The following is a 17,125-nucleotide window of genomic DNA, read 5'->3' as shown; positions in this document are numbered from 1 at the left end:
ATTGAAATTACCACCTTAGCCAAAGAATGAGTGCCTCTTCATTGTCTTCATGCCTTTTTACTTGCTTTGAAAGACACTCAGATCTTTTAGACTGAATTACATCAAAATGGTGTTATTTGTCAGCTGCTACCTGACCCATTCCGCCAGAGCTACGGGTTTCATTACAAGTCTGGTGGTATCTGGCCGGTAAATTCGTCCAAGCTGCCCACATGCTTACACATCTCCCTAATCTCCCTCAGCCTTTCTGCATGCCTTGCACAGGATCAACCCAAATAAGGGCAGCTTCAGCATCAGTCAGCTTGCCAGCACTGAACTCTGTCTGCCCAGCCCACCCTCTGCTCCTTCGTCTGTCAATGTCCGAAGAGAAACTGCCTGCCTACTCTGTCCCAACACCCTTTTCAATCAAACCCTTTTATCAATCTAGAAAGACGCCTCCCCTTGACCAGATCATCCCACTACGAAACACGCTATCTGCCTCTGTGTGTTTTCCTCATTGTACTAACCGCATTGCTGTTCAGAAAAATGTTTCATTTGTGCTTCCTACTTCAAAACAAAGCTATGTTTTAGCAGAATGGAACTTCACATTCTTCAGCTTATCACACAGTGCAAATCCAGCAGGCAAGCCTAAAGTCAATTTTCCTTCCCATTTTCAGAGCACCATGCATTTTCATCAGTCTGCATTCACCTTATTTCATCATGGGCTAATTTGCACTAAATGTTATTATGGGATTCAGTTACATGTTAACTGGGCTTGGGTTAATTAGTATGTTAGATTATGTCAGTATTATATTTAGTGCAGCTCAGTTCATTGAAATAGCATCATGAAGCAAACTGCAATCTCTGTCATGTGCTCTGTGCATTGGCATCTATTTAATTCTGCCTGAGACTCACACTCTTGAGTCCAGTAATGAGTTTCACACCCTGTGTCCCAGATTAAGTTCACCCCACGCTAGCATGTGAATGCTAAAATGCTGAGTCTAAGTGTTGACATTCGGAGTCCATACTCCTACATGTCTAATCTATAGACCACATCTCCTTTAATAGTAACAAGGCTCAAGTCTAATTTTCTGTCTTCAGAGCCCTTGCATCGTCTCCTAAAAATGATTTTTTAAAGTTGGTCTTAGAGGGGAAAGGGCAATGGTAGCACACCCAAGGTGCAGTAGTCATAGCTTAGTTTAGGGGTCCCTAGATCACTCACTGGACAACAATCAGATGCCACTCTCACCCAGTTCCCAGAAACCCATCTTCTGGAACTGGAATCACATTCTATGTTTAAGATAGTCCATTGCAGTAGCAGGTGGCATATTTTCATCCTTTAAAACAAACTTTTGACAAAAATCATCAATACCATTTGAGAATATGCTTGCATCTGACAACTATTTACACAACTATCAGTCCTGCGTATGTGTAGGGCCTGCTTCACAAAGGTTTGCAACAGAGCAAATGAGGAGATGCTAATGTTATCAATAAAACCTACATCTGAACCATTCTGGTGCTCCCTGGAAATCTTGGAGATGCTCAAACATAAATGTGATAGACAAGCATGTTCTCAGTGGCTTATCAAGGCTACTCTGAGCATCCCCCAGTGGCAGAGTCAGCTGCCTGCTTGGGGGAGCAGAAGCCCTCACAAATCGAAGCAGTGAGAGGAAGAAGGCAGCCCTCTGAAATCACACTCACCCCGGGGTGCAGATGGGGAAGGGACACTTCAAGAAAAGCCTGTCAAGTCTCTCACCAGTGAGAGCAGGGAGTGTTTTAGTTTAAACAATCGTTAACAGGCAGCAGCAGAAAAGGCCCATTAGCTGAGGACAGAAACCATCCCTGGCATATTAATATACCCAACACGAAGAAGCCAAACTCTTTACTGCTCAACTATTAGGTGGCTTGTGTCGCCCAATGATTAGTAGATCTGTGTGAATCCTAATTGCCTCATAACCAGGGTGGGAATGTCTGTAATTGGACAAAGGGAAGCATAATAGATTAAAAAAGGGAGGGATGATAAAATATTCAGCCTCTGGTCTAAAAAAAAAGTGTTAGATAAAGAGAGATAGAATTTGGCAGAGAGAGAAGGAGAGTGAGAGGAAGTTCATCAGTGGGAACGTGTGTGTGTGTGACATTGCTTATGCAGACAGTGTCTGTGTTCACAATGTGTAAAACAAATGCACAATTGGTAATTGGCGTGCAGGCACCGGGGGGACATTGGGTTTGTGTGTTCACTCATGGCCCCAATTAAAACTGTTATCCACTCCCCTTCAACATACTAAGGCTTCCTGCACCTCTGACATCTACAGATTTGTTACAGTGTTATGCTTTGAGATTCAGGTATAAGACAGAAGATACAAACAAGAGATGCTCGCCAGATTTACAGCCGTTCACATTTGTATGAATTAGGCCCTACTCCTTTTCATGTCACCACCTTTGAAATAGAGATTAGTGACTTTCATTGATTATTTTGAAGAGTTCAACTATACCTTAGTAAAGTCGTTTTGTTTGGTCAGTAAATCTACAAATGGATCTTTAGAAGTGTTACTGCTGATAAATGTAACAGGATAAAAACGATTCAACAAAATCTTTCAAACAATGAGGCCTTTATTGGGTCTGAAAACTATAGCTCTCCAGATATGCTGGCCTACAACTCCCATCAGCCATAACCTGCATAGTCAATTATAACAAAGCATGGGAGTTGCAGTCCACATCTGGTGGGACACAGGTTGCAGGATCCCAGACTTTTTTGTGGTAGTAAGATCTCATCACCCTTTATGATGTTGTGGAACTGTTTCTCCCTCCTATATCACAAAAGATTGGGCACAGCATGGGAGAATGAGATGCCTTGCTGACATCAGAATCTGAGACAGACGGGCATCCATGCAATGTTTTTACTTGTGGGTCCATCCACACTCGTGTCACATTCACTTTCCAAAGCCCTCCATGACCACCATCCCTCTCATGCAGGCATCATACAGCAGCAGATGGATGAAGACTGAGCTGATGATGAGACAAAATGCCCTTCCACACTTCACTTGTGAGAGCATCACACCTCCTCCTGTGAAAATGATCAACAGGAAATGCACAGGGCTGTTGTAAAGAATGACATGCGTACATGCCTTGCACAATTGGCAGAGCTTGCATCCACTACTTTACCAGATTTGCCTAAACCCAGTATGTTCCCACTCGGCCTATATGTACCTTACCATTGTTGTAGGGTGGCAAAAACCCACCTTGCAGCAAACGTGTTGGACCCTTCCCATTAGTGGTTGGTGTAGTCTATTCCAGCCTCCCTTAATGCCATCTCATCATTCCATTCCCTTTGTGTACCTACCAGCAGTTTGGATCCAGACCTGTAGGTGAAAGACCTGGGCATGAAGTGCCAGGCTCACTTTCTCCAGGATCCAGATCTGTAGCTTTGTCATATGATGGAGTCCACAAGTTCGGACATCGACACTGTGTCCTGCCTCACTGGCCACCCTTGCCTTCTTCTGGATCTGGATACTCATCATCTGAGGGCTTCAGGTGCTTGCTGTTCATCCAGCCTCAGTCTGGCATTAGTTCCTCCTTTTGTTTGCACACACATTGAACTGCGATCAGTCTAGCCACAGTCAGGAATGGCTACTGATTAGCTGTGCATCTGACATAGATGTGTGGAGCACATGTTCCTTGTCACATGACCGAGCATGGGTGAATTGGAGGTAAATGGCCTTATGGGCCAATCAACATACACTGTCTTCCAAAGGGCTGTTAGGTAAGAATTGGTGCACACTGTTTGAGACTACACAAGACTTATCTGCTTGGTATTAGGTAACCCACCTTTTGGTATAGGTCTGCACTACACAAGTTAATAGTGTGACCGAGCAACCTCAAGAGGGGTAAATGTGAGCTGTAGAGCTGTACAAATGAAATCCGCCAATACACGTAACCAAGTAACACTTAAACTCAAGGGTCAGTTATAAATAGTTATTTATTTATTTAACATCAGTTTTACTAAAACATTCATTAAAAAGGCAATTGTTTGTAACAGTCAAGTAAACTACTTTTCATAATCAATGAAGCTGGTGAATAATCTTTGGAGACGCTAATACCTTTCTCCTAAACCCTGAAGTGACTTCAATAACAAGGATAGTATTGCATTAATATATAACACCTGTATACTTTTTAGACTCTGAGTTTCAGAAAGGAAGGAAGTTTAAGGAAAAATAGAAAGGTTAGAACATTTACTTATAATGTGAGGACAATTGGAATCCTCCAATGAAATCTAGGTAAGCCTTTCACAGCAGACAAAGTGTTCAACACATTTCAACCTATGAGGGACAAGCAATGCCAAATTCAATGGATTCAGAAAGGTTCCTTTAGGGACCCAGAACAGCCAAAGTCTTTCACAAAGTCAGATAGTTCAGAGAAAATCACTTAAGGCACACAAGCTGTTAAGCCTGTGAAAATGGAGTTAAAATCAACTCAGAAAGTTAAGCAGGTGCAAATTTCAAGTGAGGCAGCATGACTTTAAGGTGAGAAGGAAAGTACCCCCAAGCCCAAACAGTACCTCTGGTTAGAAGAAAAGTGGTCCAGCTGGAATCCATCTTGCTAGACCCAAGTAGACCCTGGTTCCTGAGCCCCATTCGTGGGGACAAGAGGGAGGCTGTCTGGAGGGGTCCTGCGGCAGTACTTGGGAAGGACTTCGGCAGCTATGTGCTCTCTTCGATTCAGCAGCACTTTGTGGTTTCAGCACCTCGCAAACAGCACTATGCAGATCGAATATCTCTGGTTGGATTTTCCTTGCTCCCTTTTTCCTGGCCTCTGGTGAGGGGACTCTGGATTAGAATTTCCTGCTTCTGGGGTGCCCTTAGGAGGCTCCTGGATCTTTTGGCTGGATTCGGTCTGTGGCAGACTTTGCACTTGGTTATGGACACTCGACGCCTGCCATTGGGCTTCTGCAGCAACGGAGTGGCACAGCAAGTCAGCGATTGCGCAAAAGGGGGAGAAGGGGGAGAAGTTGTTCCTTCCAGAGCTTCTCTGGCGAGGTGAAAAGGGATATCAGCACAGCAGCAGGGCTTCACAGGGCAATTGAAGGTCCAAGAGGTTGTAGCAGGCTTCTCTTCATGGTTTCTTCATCGGATGTTTCTTCCAGTGGTCGACTCTGCCTCTAGTCCCAAAACCTTCACCTTTTAATCAAGTTTCCCATTCATTCACAGCCTAGGCCAGCTGGCCAATCATGGCTGGTTTTGTTCAGGCACCCAAAGGACAGGGGAGTTTCGGGAACCTCCCTTACTTCCTGCCCTTCCAGACAAACTGAAGCCAGGGGTGGGCTTCAGTGCTGACGCCCGCCAAAAGCAAAACACACAAAGGGCTCATATCTGTTTCAACGTACATAGTATAAGCCAAGAAAGACCTCACAAACAGAAAATGGTGAAAAACTGATGCAGAGGCCATTTTGACAAAATGTACACCCATGGGTGCTGTACTGCAGCTGAGGGTTCAGTCTGCGGTAAAAAAGCAAACTGGTAGTAAAAATTAAACCAGTGCCACCAATCATTTAAAGTAGTGAGGGTAACAACAAATGTTAAATGATAAAGTAGGATAAGGGGCTACTAGGAAACCCCCCAGCACTCCACATAAGATGGTGAGTGCTGGACCTACAAAAGAAAAAAGGGTAAGTAAGATCCATTTCTCCTTACTTTTCTTGGGAACAGTAGTTCAACAAAGAAAAGGTATTTAAACCTTAAGAGAAATGCAAAGACTTCTCAGTGACACTGCAGCGAAGATGCTGTGTGTCACTATACAAAAAGCAGATGCCTTTGGAGTTTGTCAGACTCCTAAAACAGTGAAAATATAAAATCCTAATCAGGGACAACCACATGGGAGAGGGAGGAAAAGGTCCCACTCACTCAGGAGTTAACATTAAAAAGTCCTAAGTCCAGCAAAATAGCTGGGGGTCTCTAAGGTGGGTGGAAATTAGCACAGAAATTATAATTCTCCCTAAAAAGGGCAAGACAGGAAGTGTCAGGTAAAGCATGCCCACTGCTTACAGGCAATAGTGAGCAGCACAGACGACTCTTCCTCTGTAGAGAATGTGGCTACTGATGTGGATGACATATTTGGTGAACTCATGCATGACTAAACAAACAAGATTTTTATTTGCTTAACAGTAGTTAATGCAGGTTATGTCCAAGCACTATTTTGTAACACGAAAAGAAACAGGACAGACAAACCATAAAATAATGTACTCAGTCGAGCAATGATGTGCTCGTGAGTCAAACACCAGGTATCTCTAGTGTCTCAAAAGTTGAGAGCGAGAAGGAGAAAAAAAGAAACTGGTTATGTCCTCTTGCATGTCAGGAAGGGACAAATGGTAAGATCAATTTCACCTTACTATTCTTAGGAACAATAGTTCACCCAATATATAGATCACAAATGTGAAATATATTTTTTTCAGATGCTGTGATGATTATCCAGTTATATATTGTGATTGCCATTAGTGATTTTAGTATGGTATAGGAGTCTGCATGAGGCGGATGTGATGTATATGAGTAGTGACACCGCATTTTTCTGGTTTTGAAGTGCAATAGTGTCATGAATGTTTTTATGAGCCCAGATGAATTTAATATTATTTATAATTGATAGCCCTAATGTGATATGTGATGTGAGGGCGTGGGCATTATCTATGTGATTCCTATGAGTGCATGTTGGTGCGAATATCTCATATATTATACTGATACGTATTTGGCCATTTTGTTGCTTAAAGCTGAATGCTTTCATTGTTTGCTGTAAGACCTTTACACTTGGACAGTGAGCCTGATCAGTTTTCTGTTGCAGTGTTGGTCTTTCTCGCACTGTTTCTATTTCAGTTGCATTGTTTGCATGTGTTCTTTGTTTTGTGGGTATCTTTGCTTTCTTTTCCTACTTTTCAGTGTTTACTTGGAGGCAGTGGGTGTGTGTGTATAGACGGTGTAAATGGTATGTGCGAATGACATGTTTTCTGGATAGAATGGTGATGTGTATGTGGTCATGGATGTGATGACGCATATGGATGGTTATTCAGATGTTAGCTGAGTTATCTGGTTAATTGCGTGTGTACGCGTTTGTGCAGTGGGCGTGGTAGCCCCGAGTCTCTGTGTGGCAGATGGAGTGGAAGGAGTATACTCTGTGTTGGTTGTCGAGTGTGGTCATGATTGGTATGTGCTTGCAGGTGGCAGCTCTAAAAGTGGTGAAAAAGTGTTTTAAGTTGGTGTAGTATGTTAGATACGAGATTGTGGAATACGCTGTGAGGGTTTGTGATTTGGGTATGGTTTTCTGCAGAGGTTGCAATGGATGTTGAATTTTGGTTGTTTCAGAGAGCCTGGTTGCGTGAATCTTCTTGTGTGTTTTCATTGAAAGGAAAGAGGATGTATAGTATCTGCCTTGCATTGTGTGCACCAGTGCAGGAAGTGGAATGGTATGATGTCAACTGGAACCTTATGGGCATTCAGGGTTCCGAGACTGTCAGTTCGGACTTCAGGATGGGAGAACTGATCTAAGAGGATGCCTAATACCTAGCTCCTGCCTCCCTTCACCCAACTAGCCCTATAACTTAAATAAACCTACTTACTTTTATATATATAAGCCTCTTGAGTCATCTCTGCTTCCCGGTGACTTCACATATTTCCCCAATACTACACTCCTCCTCATATTTTGTGAAAGCACACGTGGAACCAATGCGTGGTCATGCATTCTTTCTGGGGTTTTTCACTGCTGCATGGATATTTACAGTTCACCCTTACACCGGATAGGTGGGAAGTTTCAAGGCGCTTGGTGTTTGCACGAGAGCACTGTATTTTTTGTGAATTAGGCTGGTTTTGAACTTTGGTGGGACTGTTTGGGAGTTTGCCCGGTGCCTTACTACCCACACCCATTTCGCATCCCTTTTTCATGATATAGTGCGGTTTCATGGATATTTCCGCACTTGCGTTAGCACTTCCTTTGCGCTAATGTGGCCCTAACGCCGTGGGGCGCAATGTGCTTGTGCACTATGTAAGGTGCGCTCTGTCAGCACAAAATGTATTTTGTGAATTGCATTCGGAAAGTGCCGTTTTTCGGTGGAAAATCACTTCACACCATGCTAGATGTTTGAGAGAAACTGCACTTTGTTCTTGGTAGCGCTGGTTCCCCTCTGCCGCGCGGGAAATCGGCTTTGCGGGGTACACGTAGCGGCATGGACTGCAATAATGGCGAAGAGCAGTGATTGACAGGGTACCAGGGCGCATTCTAGAAGAGGGGCGGTTATTAAGTGGCGAATGCTACAAGCTCCAGTATTTGAGCCGACGCATTTCATATTTGGAGTTTCGTGTAATTCACTTTGCTTCAGCCCACTCGGAACTAATCTCCCCGCGTCACACGTGTGTGGCATCGTCTCCCGGATGAGTGGCAGTTTTTATTTCCTATTTTCCTGGGCCTCTTGTGAGCAAATAGAAATTGATCCCGGCTCCTCTGAGGTTTCGCCGCAATTACAAATGCACAAGTAAATCCCATTAATTTTAGTTATGTCACCGCTGCCGACTGGCGAGAAATGAGATATAAAAAACGTAAGAAAAACTGTATTTAATTGCTTTTAAAATGACTCAGGCATAAAAAATAATCAAGTATGGTTTACAGAACATTATTATTCTTGTCAACAAGGGAAAGCAATACCTGTGCGTGATGTATCTGCCAGGCAAGTGCCTTTTTGGATGGGCTTCGGAGAGAACTATTTCCTTATTTTTTTTCGAGAAGGAAGGAAACCATAAAACTAGCACTTCTTCAAACAATGCAATGTTCTATTTGTATTCCTATTTCTATATCGCCTTGTAATGGTAATCTGCTCTGAGTGCCATATTTTATACCATGAATGTCTCTTTTTTAAATGTATTAAATGGCGTGAGGGTTGTGGTTCAATGATAGACATTTGGAGAGGTAGGGTGAAAGTTTTGCAGATTTAGTGCGTTCTGTGTTTGTACTAAGACTAATATGAGTAGTGGCTCAGTCTTCAGCAGCATCTTTTTTCTTTGATACAGTTCTCAAATCAAATATAATTGGGCATGTAGAGGGGAGAACCATTTAACATTTTAAGTTAATGTCATTGTTAATTTATAATGCGCTTAACACCAGCGTTGTGGATTTGAACCTCTGTGGCGCTGTGTTGTCTTGCTTCCAAGACAAATGCCTTGCCCCTGGGCTGTCCTTCCTCACAGCAATAAAGGTGGCTTTCTGTGAATGCATTTGTGCCCTAAAGCATGGGTCTGCAAACCGTGACTCTCCAGATGTTTTGGACTACGACTCCAACGATCCCTCAACATTCACTGAGTTTCCTAGACCTGAGAGGAGCTGTCCAAAACATCAGGGGAGCAAAATATTCCAGGACCGTACCCTAAAAATCACATCAGCAGTTTGAAAGAGATGATTCCTTAGAAACCAAGAGCGAGGTTGGTGAGGTGAAATATGGCAGCGAGTCTGTCTTCAGACCTCAAATAATCTTGCCCAAAGCACACTGCGATGCTGAGCTGAACACCATAGATATTGTGCGGGCAACAAGTGACCAACATGGGACGGCAATGAGACAAGGTGTGAAGATTGGTCAGTTTTAAGGCACTGAAGATTAAAAAATGGGCAATGGGCGGTGTTCACCATGAATTCTCGGGTTGGTCGCAGGCCCCACCGAAGTGGAGGAACAAGACATAGAAATGGCCTTCAGGTCCACGGCGGGAATACCAGGAGACTTAGAAAATACAGATTCATGGATCTATGTGAGTTTACCTAATAGAAAACAGTGAATGACAATAACAGTGAATAGAAAACAGAGAACAAAATATCAAATGTGCTCTTCTTTCTATTTGAGCCCCACCTAACCTTCCAAACCCCTGATTCCCTATGCATTTAAATCCATCCCGACCCCCTCCCCACTCCTTTTCACCCCTATATATATATTTGTTTACATTTTCGATGTTTTAGTTCTCTGTTTTCTAGTCGCTGTTTTTGTATTCTGTGTAATTGTTTTCACTATTTTCACTGGATACCCAGATTCATGTGTTCCTCTTAAGAGCCCAAGGGTCCATCCAAAGCATATATCGATGGTGTAGGCTCTGAAGCAAGTATGAGTGAGATTGACGCCAAAAATCATGGCCTCACAATGTCAGAAACCATTGAACCTTTTGGTTCCCAAATTTTGCAGCAAAATCATCAACATATAAACATTGTTTTTTCAAAACTCGTACTCTCGAAGATGGAACACACATAAAGATAGGCACCGGAACTCATATTGGTACCCAAAGGGTTTTTTGAACATTGGAATTCAAAGGCTTCAGTGAAAGCCGGACCCAACACACGGGGCCTGACACTACATTACCTCAACCTGCAGAGTCAGAAAATGACATGCCCTATTGCCCATGAGCGAACCCAGCATATGTGCACTGATCACAAAACAGTGGGATGAAAAGCCACAATGCTGGGCATTTCTGGTTGCCATTCGTACTTGCTCGCTTTTGGGGTGCACGTGAGTGCTTGTGCTGCTTTGCTTTCACATCAGTAGCATACGTGTAAAAGCCACTGTGACAAGCACTATGGCACCGAACATTTCAGACTGTTACATCTAAAGTCATTGCAAAATCCTGTGACATTTTCTTACTTGATTCTATGACTTTATGCTTTTTTAAGCAACACACCTGGATATAACTAGTAACTGAGACAGGTTTGAGTAGGACCGAGGAATATGGCTTTCATGCCCTGCCAGGAGGGCGGACATGGCCTTTAAAAGCACGCAAAGCCCAAGCTAAGGCAGGCCTGAGCAAAGCGAGGGTCTCAACTCGGGGTGTGAGCCATTAAAGGCCATGCCATCCCTCCTGGCAGGACATGAAAGCCATTCACACCCCGGGGTTCGTCCGGTGTGTGAATGGCTTTCTTAATTTTGATCTCCCGGTAAAAAATAAATGGGAAAAAAAGGAAAAAAAGACGCCTAGGTCCATTTTCCATGTCTATGGCCACAGTCAGACAGGAGGAGCGCCGGGTCCAGAGCGCAATGCTCTGGCCCTGTTGGTAAGTGGAGGGGTGGCAGGGGGAATCGGTCCATTTTGGGGGCTACAAGGCTACAGGGAGAGGCTCCCTGTTGCATCCCCACATTAAAAGTAAAAAAAGCATCACCCGGGGAAGGGCTTCAGGTGGCTGGGACAGCAGGAGGGGTTTGTGTATTCTTGCCCGCTATTCCAGCAACCTGATTGGCTGAGTGCCGCTCCCTGGATGAAAATGGAATGCGTAGTACACTTTCTACTTTACACTTAGAACCCTCTGAAAATGATGATTTTTATTTGTATTTTCTTTGTTGTTGCGTAGTGTGTGCTATTGGATGTGCCTTCCTGCACTAGTAACATTTAAAGTGAACGCATGAGGTGCAGCCAAGTGTCAGTCAATTGAAGCCTCAGACAACATAACAGCAATGGCTGAAATAAGTGGCCTCCTCTTTAGTTTGTTCAGATAATTGTGTAATGAAAACCTTGTTGTTTTCATTAGGCAAGCCAGTGATGATCGTAACAGAATACATGGAGAATGGCTCTCTGGATACGTTTTTGAAGGTAAGAGCTTTTGCGTCTTCAGCTGCATGCTTGCAATGACTTAGTAGAATGTATGGTGTTCTTGTCAGGTGATTTATTTTTAACTTATTTTAATTCGTTTTATATTCAGGATCGCAGGCTTTCTATATGTTAGTATTTAGTGCAACAAAAAAGCTCTATCCCATTTAGCCACTTGGGACATCATAATACATTTTACTGTGACATTTCTATGGCAGGCAGGTGGCCTGTACACCCTGGTCTAGAACCCGCCATTTTAGCCCTCCGTCCCACCATCCCCCCCACATTTACTGCAAGAAAGTGATAAAATCCCCCACCAGAAAATGCTGTCAGGCCGCTGCGATCTGGTGGGTGGATAACAAACGAAACTGTGCTGCACTGATGAGCATCTTATTCCTGCCAATGAAGCTCAGAGTCATCAGGATTTAGAAGAACAATGATAACCATTTCAAATGGACGTTAACCCTCCCTTCTTGCCTTGCACCAAAATTCTTTGTTAAGCTTTTGCTTCAGGGACGTTTTCGATGACGAAGTAAAAATGTCAGCCCAATTGAGAGGTTGCATTTCAGGTCAGATGTGAAAAGATCATTCCGGCTTGGAACCAGGTTTAGTTACCGAAACATTTAGACAGCGAAAATTCAGACACTCTTCCGATAACTGCTTTTATATGTACCTGCTCATGACGTGCAAAATTTCACCACCCGGCCGGTGGCGGTAAATGACAAAACTGCAGTTGCAATCACTATTTCAATGCAATTCCTGTGCATCCTTCATAGTACGACCCCACTTGCCGATATCCATGCTGCCACACAATGCGGCGCGAGCAAGGGATCTCCTGAAATGGGGTAAGGTAAAATGCATACTTAGGAGCGCAAGCAACGGATCTCCTTAAATGGGGTAAGGTAAAATGGACACTTAGGAGCGCAAGGAACGGATCTCCTTAAATGGGGTAAGGTAAAATGCATACTTAGGAGCGCAAGCAACGGATCTCCTTAAATGGGGTAAGGTAAAATGGACACTTAGGAGCGCAATGAAAGGATCTCCTTAAATGGGGTAAGGTAAAATGGACACTTAGGAGCGCAAGGAACGGATCTCCTTAAATGGGGTAAGGTAAAATGCACACTTAGGAGCGCAAGCAATGGATCTCCTTAAATGGGGTCAGGTAAAATGCCCACTTAGGAGCGCAAGCAACGGATCTCCTTAAATGGGGTAAGGTAAAATGCACACTTAGGAGCGCAAGCAATGTATCTCCTTAAATGGGGTAAGGTAAAATGCACATTTAGGAGCGCAAGCAATGGATCTCCTTTAATGGGGTAAGGTAAAATGCACACTTAGGAGCACAAGCAACCTATCTCCTTAAATGGGGTCAGGTAAAATGCCCACTTAGGAGCGCAAGTACGGATCTCCTTAAATGGGGTAAGGTAAAATGCACACTTAGGAGCGCAAGCAATGGATCTCCTTAAATGGGGTCAGGTAAAATGCCCACTTAGGAGCGCAAGCAACGGATCTCCTTAAATGGGGTAAGGTAAAATGCACACTTAGGAGCGCAAGCAATGGATCTCCTTAAATGGGGTAAGGTAAAATGCACATTTAGGAGCGCAAGCAATGGATCTCCTTCAATGGGGTAAGGTAAAATGCACACTTAGGAGCACAAGCAACCTATCTCCTTAAATGGGGTCAGGTAAAATGCCCACTTAGGAGCGCAAGTAACGGATCTCCTTAAATGGGGTAAGGTAAAATGCACACTTAGGAGCGCAAGCAATGGATCTCCTTAAATGGGGTAAGGTAAAATGCACACTTAGGAGCGCAAGCAATGGATCTCCTTAAATGGGGTAAGGTAAAATACACACTTAGGAGCGCAAGCAATGGATCTCCTTAAATGCGGTAAGGTAAAATGCTCACTTAGGAGTGCAAGCAACGGATCTCCTTAAATGGGGTAAGGTAAAATGCACACCTAGGAACGTGCAGTAAGTGTATTTGTTACTTTAACATCAGTATTGGGCTAAATCAGAATGGATACTGAGCAGTGATGGTTATGGGGAATGGTCAAGATAACAGACAGCTTAAAGTCAGTGAATAATACATGTGTGTCTTTACGTCTGACAGTTGGCTCGGCACCAGCAGATTATCCGCTCAAGAAGGAAGTCACTGTGGAGATCTGGTTAGAATCCTGCACACTTCCATTATACACTCTTGAACACAACTTGGGGTCATCACACGGCCACAATCTGACTGAAGCTAGCACCACCCTATATTGTAGTATTGACGCCATCCATCAAAGATTGTTTGCCGTCGGGGGATCTTTCTCCTTCTCACAATCAATTTTTAGTTGATCAAATCACTATTGACTGTTCATGTATCCCTGCGGTCATGGTCACACAGCTCTGCTGTGTTATTCCCTGTTCTCCGCTTGTCCGTTGCATCTGTTTCCTTCTCCCACCAGCCCTTCCCTCTCAAATTCTGCCATTTCTTCCGCTTCACCCCACAGGCCGCAGTATCCAGCGCATGGTCACAATAGACCTCTATATGAGCAAGGTGCAGTGCTGTAGCACCACTACGATGTTGCTTTATACAGTGCAAAAGACTCTTTGCATACCGTAACATAACATCTAATATGAGAACGCCACCAGGTTAATGGAGATAGGAGCACTGGGATGGGAACCAGCCTGGTTTGTTTTTAAGTCCCATTTAATTTCATTGCCAAACCCTTTCCCACATAGTCAGGGAAACTGGCAAGAGTTTGCTCCTCGTTCTCTCAGGTGGCCCCAGCTCCTGTCCCATCACTCCCTTCCTCGACATTCCCTCCTGGGCTCCACCTACGCTGCAGTCAATGAAAAGCTCTGTGGTCAAGTTGAATGTTTTTTCCCTTCTTGTAAAAACTAAAATTAGGGTCAGCACAGTCTGACAGCTAAGACTCCTCAGCTGCAGGCAATAGAGGAAGTTATGTACCCCAAACCCTCCTCATGTGCCATTGCTTTCCTCATGCCTGTAAACTGGGCTTCCAACACATAATTACCTACATTTCCCTCAGCTGAGGTCAATAATAGTTCAAACAATCATATGAAAATGGAGAAAATACAGCAAAACCTAGTACACAATGAATACAAACTAACACAGACAATCTCTGTGGAGGTATAAAGATCAGTCCATTAGAGACATCATTTAAGTCCTTGTCCATGACCAATGCTTTGACAGCTATAAGCAGACAGGGGTCTGAAACCTTTGGCCCGCATGATATTTTGGACTGCAACTCCCATCAGCCCTAGCACGCATAGTGAATGGTGAGGGATCATGGAAGTGATAGTCCAAAACATCTGGAGAGCCACAGGTGTCAGAACCCTGCAAAAGGGAAATCCGAGGGAATGAGGAAGGAAGAACAGAGGCGTGAACAATTATGTAGGTAAAGACACATCATGATGATGCCAATCAATGACACCAATCAAAACGATGGACGTAAGTTTGAAAGACCTGTATGAAGAACTTTGATTTGTCCTTGGTTATGCATGTTAATATCCCCAGGCTACACTTAAAAGAAAGTGCAACTTTTACATAACTTGAGTTCACCAGATTGCATGTGGCATTACACATGTATTTTGTCATCAGAGATAATCTGCGGCACCTTCTAATTAATCTCATTTCTAAGTCAAAATTATCCTGTGGGAAGTTCGCGAACAAATACAGACCTTTCTCACTGACAAAAAAAAGGCAAGACATTAAACAAAAGCTCTTGTTTTTTTTATATCGTTGTTTTGTGTGAATGTTGTACGTTTGTTTCATAAAATAGCAAACATTTGAGTACATTCTTAATTGTTTTGTAGAAAAACGACGGTCAGTTTACGGTGATCCAGCTGGTTGGCATGCTGCGGGGGATCGCATCGGGCATGAAGTACCTCTCCGACATGGGCTACGTGCACAGAGACCTGGCTGCCAGGAACATCCTGATCAATAGCAACCTGGTCTGCAAGGTGTCTGACTTCGGACTATCAAGAGTGCTGGAAGATGATCCCGAAGCCGCATACACAACGCGGGTGAGTTATCACCTGGAGTTGGGAGTACGTAACAACCCGTGGGCTCACACTGCCATGCATTGTCTCTATTCTTCCATTCCGGGTTCTGGAATATGATCCTGAAACAGCACAATTTAAATCAAATAGGGAGTTCAAATAAATAAATAAAATCAGGGGGACCTATTAAACGATTCTGCCAGCAGTGAACTATTGCTCCACTGAGGTTACCACTCTGACAGGCAATACATGCATTAACTTTCCACCACTTTCCAAGCTAATAGTGGTGGCTTTTGGAATGTCCCACCATGTACTGTCATCCTCCAAAACATCAAGTTACACCACCTGCCCCAGTCTTATGAAGTAAATCGCTTCCTTGCTGTCTTGCAAAGTCTGTGCAAAGCAATTTTGTACTGCAAAAATGACTATGTGTTGACTTTGCCCAGACTTTGCACTGCAAAAACACACTTTGCACAGTTCCATGAATCAGGGTTTGTGCCGGCAGTGCAAAGTCACTTTTCACAGTGCAAATTCACTTGGAACCAAGCAAATATTCCATGAATCGGGCCCAAAATGTGCAGATCCCTACAGTAGTTGCTTTTCTCAGTTTCTTTCTTTTTAAACTAGGGTTTCTTAACATTTTCATGAAAACAACCTCCTTTCCCAATATAACCCCAAGTTCAATAGTTTTGTGACATGGCTCCCTCTACTGTAAACAGTACTAAGCTGGGGGCCCCATTTTGGCCTCCGGTCATACCCAGAGGGCTAAAGAAACCCAGATGTGGACATATCTTAGGCAAGAGTTTATATTTGTTATTTTTCAGGTATACATATTCTCTCAACCTATATAACAATATATTAAAAAGCCAGTTGTATGTTTGTCTGATGCAGTCATCGCCTGTTGTCACTGCTAGAGGGAGCTGTTGCCTTAGGATATATAGTGGTCCTACTGTGGTAATGATAGCCTGCCCATTGTCCGTTGTTGGGTGTCCTGACCCACGTTTAAGCTATCATGCCACAACATTTGGTGCTGTGGGCTTAGAAAATTCAAGATGGCGGAAAACCCACATGTGCGCTGAAATCCAGGAAAGCTGCGCAGTTTGTGCGCACACTAAAATGGTTGCCTCACTTGCCACCCACCAGTGCGAGAATGAAAGGCTGGGTTGCCATGAGGGAAATGGGTTGCCAAAGGAAAAACAGTAGCGCCGGTTAGCTTCAAAGCGCTTTAAAACCACCATTGGACTACCCGCACAGTAGTCTGAAACCATTGGGAGTGGCAATGCTGATTGCCAAAAGCAAACCCATAACTGTTGGGAATTCATTTTCTTAAATCCCAAAAATGGGTGCAGTACCAGTACTCACCACTATCCAAAAGCCGGCAGTTTAAAACCACCCTGTGTTTCTCTGAAGGCAGGCTCAAACTGTCTATTTTAAACATTGCAACACATCTAAAAACTCACTGGACACCAGCAGACATTTGGTAGAATGGAGTGTTGTGTGCCTACAAAATCTGGGAAATGAAGAGCCCAAAACAATGCTTATAACAAAACTGCTATGGAGTCA

At 43.7% G+C, this 17,125-nt stretch overlaps 1 protein-coding gene across 2 annotated transcripts in view; it reads left to right on the top strand.

Moving 5' to 3' along the window:
- Positions 1-17,125, top strand: part of EPHA5 (EPH receptor A5) — a 938,871-nt gene that overhangs the window by 849,469 nt on the left and 72,277 nt on the right. For both annotated transcript variants that reach the window (XM_069630489.1, XM_069630488.1), the window contains exons 12-13: positions 11,500-11,561; positions 15,377-15,586. In XM_069630489.1, coding sequence (XP_069486590.1) covers positions 11,500-11,561; positions 15,377-15,586 — 272 coding nt within the window. The remainder of the gene's footprint in view (positions 1-11,499; positions 11,562-15,376; positions 15,587-17,125) is intronic.

The sequence above is a fragment of the Ambystoma mexicanum genome, chromosome 6q (assembly GCF_040938575.1).
Source record: "Ambystoma mexicanum isolate Mex_15411 chromosome 6q, UKY_AmexF1_1, whole genome shotgun sequence".
In the NCBI taxonomy this organism is placed as follows: domain Eukaryota; kingdom Metazoa; phylum Chordata; class Amphibia; order Caudata; family Ambystomatidae; genus Ambystoma; species Ambystoma mexicanum.
Note: the sequence above shows the minus strand (reverse complement) of the source record. Positions and strands in the feature narration are given on the sequence as shown.